Below are 8,177 nucleotides of genomic sequence, written 5' to 3'. Positions count from 1 at the left end.
AACCTGGGAGGCGGAGCTTGCAGTGAGCTGAGATCCGGCCACTGCACTCCAGCCTGGGCGACAGAGCGAGACTCCGTCTCAAAAAAAAAAAAGAAACTGCCAAATTGTTTTCCAAACTGTACCAATGTACACTCCCACCATCAATGTACTGGAGTTCAGTTACTTCATATCCTTGCCAGTGCTTGATATTGATAGTCTTTTATTTTAGCCATTTTGGTGGATATGTAGTGGTGTCACATTGTGGTTTTATATATGTTTAAGTGCCTTTGGTTTTAATGTTCATACCTTTTGAACCAATAATTTCATTTTTAGGATATTTTCTTAAGAGCATAATCTGAAATCCAGAAAAAAATTTATATAGACAATATATACTCTTTGCTGTATAACTTATAAAAGCCAAATGTGAAAAATTACCTAAGTGTTGTTTATTAGGGAAGAGGTTACATAATTTATGACACATTCATAATGACAAAATATGCAGCCATTCAAAATTACTTAGATTATTATAATAAAAGCAAGATACAAAATTGTACATAAAGCATACTGTCAACTATAGAAAGCTATGTATATTAAAATAGACCAGCTATACATCAACAAAAAAAAGTATATAAAATAATACTGTAAGCCAGGCACAGTGGTTCATGCCTATTATCCCAGCACTTTGGGAAGCTGAGGCGGGAGGATTGTTTGAGGCTAGGAGTTTGAAACCAGCCTGAGCAAAAATAAAAAAATTGGCTGGGCACGGTGGCATACGCCTGTAATCCCAGCACTTTGGGAGGCCGAGGCGGGTGGATCACCTGAGGTCAGGAGTTCGAGACCAGCCTGGCCATCATGGTGAAACCTTGTCTCTACTAAAAATACAAAAGTTAGCTGGGCGTGGTGGCACACACTGTGATCGCAGCTACACAGGAGGGTGAGGCAGGAGAATCACTCGAACCCGGGAGGTGGAGGTTGTAGTGAGCCAAGATCGCACCACTGAACTGGGTGACAAACTCAGTCTCAAATAATAATAATAATAGTAATAAAATAATGAAATTAAAACATACTGTAAGGAAAGACACCAAAATATATTTGGATGGTGGTACGATGTGATTTTTTCCCCCTTATCCCATTGTATTTTTTTGTAATGATCATGTAATCATTTTAGAATAGCATAAAATATAAGTAAGCTTTAAGTATTCCATATTTTATGTTTCATAATGCTTTCTCCCTGCCTAATCTTTCTGCAAAGCGAAAATTTGCTGTCTTAGGTTTCTTTAAATATTTGATTTCTGATAATTATTTTGATTCCCAAATTATAAATTGTATTAAAAAAACACTCTTATATTGTTTTTTCTTCTGAAAATCTGATGTTCCAACATCCAGTCCAGGACAGAAGATAAAATAGAGCGATTCAAGAAAGCAGTTGAGTACTATTCCGTCACAACCAAACTCTCTTCACTGCCAGTGGGTCCCTCCTTTCTAGGTAAGGCTTCCATCTGACCCGAAGCTGCTCTGTTCATAGGGGAAACTGAATTGGTCCCTCACAAACTCCAGGACCAGAGTTGAATCACTCGTTCGTGTTGTATTCTCCTACAAGTCATTCGTCATCCCTTTTTGGTAGGCTTTCTCCTTTTGATTTCTATGTCATAAGAGACGTAACATAAGAAGGGCCCTGGCCAGGTGCAGTGGCTCATGCCTGTAATCCCAGCATTTTGGGAAGCCGAGGCAGGCGGATCACCTGAGGTCAGGAGGTCACAACCAGCCTGGCCAACATGGTGAAACCCCATCTCTATGAAAAATACAAAAACTTAACTGGGCGTCGTGGCAGGCGCCTGTAATCCCACCTACTTGGGAGGCTGAGGCAGGAGAATCGCTTGAACCCAGGAGGCAGAGGTTGCAGTGAGCCGAGATCGTGCCATTGCACTCCAGCATGGACAACAAGAGTGAAATTCCACCTCAAAAAAAAAAGGGCCCTGCTTTCTCAAATTTACAGATGGGGTGCAATGCCATTTCCTTAGCTTGGGCTTCTTCTGATGCCAACCCCCATTCTGGCCTGGTACATGTAAAATAGCCCTGTCTTTGGGGTCTGGCCTGACTTGGAATTCCACTTCTGCTAATTTCCAGCAAGTGAACCTGGACAAGTCACATTTGTATGACATGTGGCTCATGATACCTACTTTATAAGATTCTTATCAGATGAAATAATTTATGTAAGGTTCCCAGCATGGCACATAGTAGCTGTTCAATAAATTGTAACTTATTTATTAATAACACTTTTTCAGGTGATATGGGGTGAGCAGAATATAACATGGTAAAATTATTAGGATTGACTGAAGTATAGCTCTTTCTCTTGGCTTCAGGTTTTCGGAATAATAGGCTTGGAAATCCTCCCCTTCCACGAAATCAAGTGGGCACCATTTCTCCTGGAAAGCCAATGGTAAGCATCCTTTGAGAAACCTGAGACCATTTGATAGCATTAGACTCAGGTTTCTTCTTGATTTTTATAATCTGAGGAGTTAGGGTGATTCAGTGTTATTACACTGTCAAGGCTATATATACTACATTACCTTCTCAACTTACGGCTGGAAGACTATGCAAAAAAAGCATCTAAATCAGTAACCACTAGTCATTGTAAAAATAGATTAGCTAATATCAGAGAACAGTTCTAGGAGACTTCAGCTGTTCATTGTCCTGCCTGTGGAGGATTCTGTTCATACATCACTGTTAGAATCATTTCTCATTATTCTCAGTAGGTACTTTGTATCTCAACAGTCTCCACTACTGGCATCATCCACTGTGTCACAACTTCTGAGGGAGCCATCTTGGAGCCTTATAAAATGTTAAATAGCTCTTCTGTCTGTTTTATCGTTTAGTTTTCTCACCAAGTGCCCCAGAAAGTGAAATATCCACCACCATTCCCAGTGGGACCCAGCTCATCTCTTCTCTTCTCCTCCCATGCTTTGGGGGAATCCCATGCTTTTTCTGAGGATCCCATGCTGCAGACCAACCCCTTTGCCAATTGGGCTGTCTCCTATGACTCTTCTGCATCCCAGTTTCCCAATTACCTGCCTTCTAAAGCCTCACCTCCTTTGGTACCAGACTCTTCCCATTCCTCTTCCTCTGATGGTGATGAGCCAAATGGAGCTAGCTCTGAGTAAGTATCTCTGTAGACACCTAAGGAAATAGATTTCTGAGGCATCTGTGTTATTTTGCTTGTTAGATGGGTGGAGGGTGTGGGGAAGTGTAATTCCTGGCTTTCCTCTGTAGTGTTTTGCTCTTAGGAAAGCAAAGCAGGAAAACGTTTTCTGTGCTTGCCCACTTCATGCTTATTTGGCCCTGTGCAGATGGTAATTTTCAAACACCCAGGCAACTGAGGTAAAAGGCAGCATAGTAGCTAGTTAAGGAAGCCTTCGTACGGGTATTGTGGCTGTCATTTCTTAATTTGTGAGGAGCGTAGATTAAATGTCAAAAAAAGAAAAGCATTTATAGAGTGGAAATAGTGGAATCATTGAGTAAGCAATTACATTGCTTAGTAACTAAGACAGGGTTCTGAGGATTAAAACAGTGGGATTTGTGCTAGTCCATTTGTTGGCAGATTATTCCTCTAAGCAGATTATTCCTGGGAAACAGAGCTGCTTTGAGGTTGTAATTGTGATTATTTTCTTAAAACATAAGCAAACTCTAAACATGGCCTCTTACAAGGTATAAAGGGTCCAGAGTGATTCCCATGACTTTTGATCACTTTGGTTGGTGTCAGATGAAAGAAGCTAGGAAGTCAGTAATGGCCATTGAGAGGAAAGGTACCAGTCCAGTGCTAACCCAGTGTCCTGGCCTCCAAAGGGTTTGTGAGACCCCTTGGGTCCAGAACAGGCATCTTAAGTAGGAATATTTTTATCAATCTCCCTTTTTTGTTTGACACTGTCTTTCTAAATTTTTTAGTCATATCACAGAAGCATTTCAGCACCAGCCTGAGTGGGGAAATCTCAGTCGTGACAGAGGGTCCTGGGCACAGCCTGTTGATACTGGAGTTTCAGAAGCAAGCCTAGGTGATGGTGAGCCCCACATCCCATCTCTGCTGTCTATGTCTACGAGGAACCACATGGATATCACCATTCCACCCTTACCTCCAGTAGCTCCAGAAGTCTTGCGAGTTGCTGAACACAGACACCGGAGGGGTCTTATGTACCCATATATCTACCATGTCCTCACTAAGGTGAGGCAGCACATCAGCACCTACCTCCCTGCTCTTAACACTGTACTTCCTACTTCCTAGGACTGTAAGTTACCAGAGAACATTCTGATCATTGGTATATGAAGTTAGAAAAAGAAGGCCACATGCAGTGGGCCCCTCGTCATACTAAGGCCTTAGGTGAGGCCAGACTAGCAGGAGTTGGGACTGTGTGGTAAATGAGGCCCCTAGAATTGTGAGATTTTGAAGTAGATAATGCACCAAGTTGGTGGAGTCTGGTTCTAGGGATGAACACAGTCCAAGAGGCTTTATGCCCTTTTCCTTATTTCTTTTTCTACTTCTGCAAAGCTGTTCCCTTCCTCTGGTCTTTTACATACCCATCCTCCAGCAAAATGCCTAACGTGGACTTTCCCCATTCGTTAGCTATAGTCATTGTTGAGTCTTATTTTATTTTATGTTAATTTTTTTTTTTTTTTTTTGAAGGAGTCTCGCTCTGTCGCCCAAACTGGAGTGCAGTGGCCAGATCTCAGCTCACTGCAAGCTCCGCCTTTCGGGTTCACACCATTCTCCTGCCTCAGCCTCCCGAGTAGCTGGGACTATAGGCGCCCGCCACCTCGCCCGGCTAGTTTTTTGTATTTTTTAGTAGAGACGGGGTTTCACCGGGTTAGCCAGGATGGTCTCGATCTCCTGACCTTGTGATCCGCCTGTCTCGGCCTCCCAAAGTGCTGGGATTACAGGCTTGAGCCACCGCGCCCAGCCACTTTATTTTATTTTTTGAGACAGAGTCTCGCTCTGTTGCCCAAGCTGGAGTGCAGTGGCGCGATATTGGCTCACTGCAACTGCCTCCCAGGTTCAAGTGATTCTCCTGCCTCAGCCTCCTGAGTAGCTGGGACTACAGGTGCTCGCCACCATGCCTGACTAACTTTTGTATTTTTAGTAGAAACGGGATTTCACCTGGTCTTGAACTCCTGACCTCAGGTGATCTGCCCACCTCAGCCTCTCAAAGTGCTAGAATTACAGGCGTGAGCCACCGCACCGGTCCATTGAAACTTTAAAAATGAAATATAGCCTATAAGTTAGCTGCAATCAGCTAAGCTTGTTATAGCTTCTTTTTAGTATGAAACTCTGTCTAAATACAAATAAAAAATTTAGTGGATAGACCACAGAGGCTACAGTTTATTATTGGTTCTTCTTAGCTCAGTTCTAAACCTTGAGGTAACTCATTTTTTCCTTTTCCCTGGAATGTTCTCTTGTTAGGGTGAAATTAAGATTCCCGTATGTATTGAGGATGAATGTAACATGGAGCTGCCTCCAGCTGCTCTCTTATTCCGGTCAGCTCGTCAATATGTATATGGAGTTCTTTTTAGTCTGGCAGAGACACAGAGGAAAATGGAACGCTTGGCCATGCGACGGCGGCTGCCTGTGGAAGGTAAGTGTAGTTCTAGCTATGACAATTCTCTCAGCACTTGACACAGAGCAGGTATGTCTGTTCAGGCACATTGGGTACCTTTGGCTATGCAGTAGTCTTTAAGAAAATGTAACATTCAACAAAATGCATACTGATACTGGGAACACATTAACTTAAGCCCCAATTCTGCAATTATCAAGCATTTAGAGTGACTACTACTTATAAGAACCATGCTGGACCAGGCATGGCAGCTCATACCTGTAATCCCAGCACTTTGGGAGGCCAAGGCAGGCAGATCACTGAAGCTCAGGAATTCAAGACCAGCCTGGGCAACATGGCAAGACTCCATCACTAGAAAAAATGCCGGGCACTGTGCCTCATGCCTGTAATCCCAGTACTTTGTGGGGCCGAGGCGTATGGATCACTTGAGTCTAGGAGTTCAAGACCAGCCTGGGCAACATGGAGAAACTCCGCCTCTACTAAAAATCTAAAAAATTAGTCAGGCGTGGTTGTGTACACGTGTAGTCCCAGCTACTTGGGGGGCTGAGATGGGAGAATTGATTGAGTCTGGGAGGTCAAGGCTGCAGTGAGCCCTGATCATGTTACTGTACTCCAGCCTGGGTGACAGAGTGAGACCTTGTCTCAAAAAAAAAAAAAAAGAAATAAAGAAATAAAAACCAGGCCAGGTGCAGTGGCTCATGCCTGTAATCCCAGCACTTTGGGAGGCTGAGGCGAGCAGATTTCCTGAGGTCGGGTGTTTGAGACCAGCCTGACCAACATGGAGAAACCCCCTTTCTACCAAAAATACAAAATTAGCCAGGCATGGTGGCGCATGCCTGTAATCCTAGCTACTCAGGAGACTGAGGCAGGAGAATCGCTTGAACTCAGGAGGTGGAGATTATGGTGAGATGAGATCGTGCCATTGCACTCCAGCCTGGGCAACAAGAGCGAAACTCCATCTCAGAAAAAAAAAAAAATTAGCTGGGCATGGTGGCATGTGCCTCTAGTTCCAGCTACTTGTAGGGCTGAGGTGGGAGGATTGCTTGACCCTGGGGGGTTGAGGCTACAGTGAGCTGTGATCGTGCCACTGCACTCCAGCCTGGGTGACGGGAGACCCTGTCTCACATACAAAAAGAAAGAACCATACTGGGCTTTGGGAACATAGAGGTGTATCTAACAGTCTCTCTCCCGTGAATTTTTTGTTTTGGGATTTGAACCTGTAGGTAGTTGGAGACATTGAAGTATTTTAAGCTACACAGTGCCATAGTCAAATTAGTGTGTTCAAAAGAACATTTCTCTGTTTCTGGGAAGATAGAGTTGATCAGATGTACTTTTCCTTAGTCCTCATGCTAAGTACAACTAAAAGCCCAGGACATTATCCATAAAACAAGCACAAGACACTAGAAAGTAGAAATCTTGGGGCCCAAGGAATGACACAGTGGTGCAGTGGTGAGTTCCCTGAATTTTTTTTTTGCCTCACATATTCCAGACTGGGTGTGGGACAAACTGGCAGCCCATAAATGTCAACAGCTGCAGACCAGTATAAGCCCCCCACAAAACCTACTTTCTCTGGCCAAAGGACCAGAAAGGAACAACCTAACAACACAAAGATTTTAAAATAATAATCTCTGTACTCCAACCAAATACTACAGGAAGACTGTGGTCTACCCCCAACCCTCCCAGCAAAGGCCAAATGAAGAACCTAGACTTCCGTACTTACCCAGGCTGTAATGAGGTGCCCCTACCTGCTCCTGCTGGGGAGGTGTCAGATAAGGTCAAGTGGGGAGCCAGGACTTTCACTTTCACCTGTCAATAATGACACAGCATCCCCCTTCACCCACCATAGTGGGGTCAGAAAAGGCCTACTAATACACAAGGTTTAAGTAAGATCCAGAGTCTTTTAAAATAATACCCAAAATGTCTACTTTTTGGCCGGGCGCGGTGGCTCACGCCTGTAATCCCAGCACTTTGGGAGGCCAAGGCGGGCGGATCACAAAGTCAGGAGATCGAGACCATCTTGGCTAACACGGTGAAACCCCGTTTCTGCTAAAAATACAAAAAAATTAGCTGGGCGCGTTGGCAGGCGCCTGTAGTCCCAGCTACTCGGGAGCCTGAGACAGGAGAATGGCGTGAACCCGGGAGGCGGAGCTTGCAGTGAGCCGAGATCGCGCCACTGCACTCCAGCCTGGGCGACAGAGCGAGACTCTGTCTCAAAAAAAAAAAAAAAAGTCCACTTTTCAATGGAAAATTTCTCATCATTCCTAGAACCAAAAAAATATCAAATTCAGACCTCAAGAAAAGAAAATGAACATAGAGATGACAGAAGTTTGATTATCTGACAAGGATTTCAAAACAGCCACCATAAAAATGCTTTGATAAACAGTTATAAACATGTTTGACTTTTGCATATCAAAAGAAACAATCAACAGAGTAAATAGCCTACAGAATGGGAAAAATCTTTGCAAGCTATGCATTGGACAAAGGGCTAATATTCAGAATCTACAAGGAACTCAACAAGAAAAAAGCAAATAACCCCATTAAAAGGTAGGCAAAGGACAAGAACAGATGTTTTACAAAAGAAGACATACAAGTGGCCAA

The 8,177-nt window shown here is 43.7% G+C and overlaps 1 protein-coding gene across 1 annotated transcript in view; it reads left to right on the top strand.

Annotated features, from left to right (window-relative positions):
* The window catches only part of FAM120C (family with sequence similarity 120C), a gene marked incomplete at its 5' end in the record, with an annotated part of 150,175 nt that overhangs the window by 72,662 nt on the left and 69,336 nt on the right, over positions 1 to 8,177 (top strand). Inside the window, 5 exons of the mRNA XM_011946593.1 lie at positions 1,366 to 1,465; positions 2,343 to 2,419; positions 2,856 to 3,136; positions 3,922 to 4,195; positions 5,429 to 5,600. Of these exons, the coding sequence (XP_011801983.1) occupies positions 1,366 to 1,465; positions 2,343 to 2,419; positions 2,856 to 3,136; positions 3,922 to 4,195; positions 5,429 to 5,600 (904 nt within the window). The remainder of the gene's footprint in view (positions 1 to 1,365; positions 1,466 to 2,342; positions 2,420 to 2,855; positions 3,137 to 3,921; positions 4,196 to 5,428; positions 5,601 to 8,177) is intronic.

The sequence above is a fragment of the Colobus angolensis genome, unplaced genomic scaffold, assembly GCF_000951035.1.
Source record: "Colobus angolensis palliatus isolate OR3802 unplaced genomic scaffold, Cang.pa_1.0 Scaffold250, whole genome shotgun sequence".
NCBI lineage: Eukaryota > Metazoa > Chordata > Mammalia > Primates > Cercopithecidae > Colobus > Colobus angolensis.
This window is presented reverse-complemented; position numbering and strand designations above follow the sequence as displayed.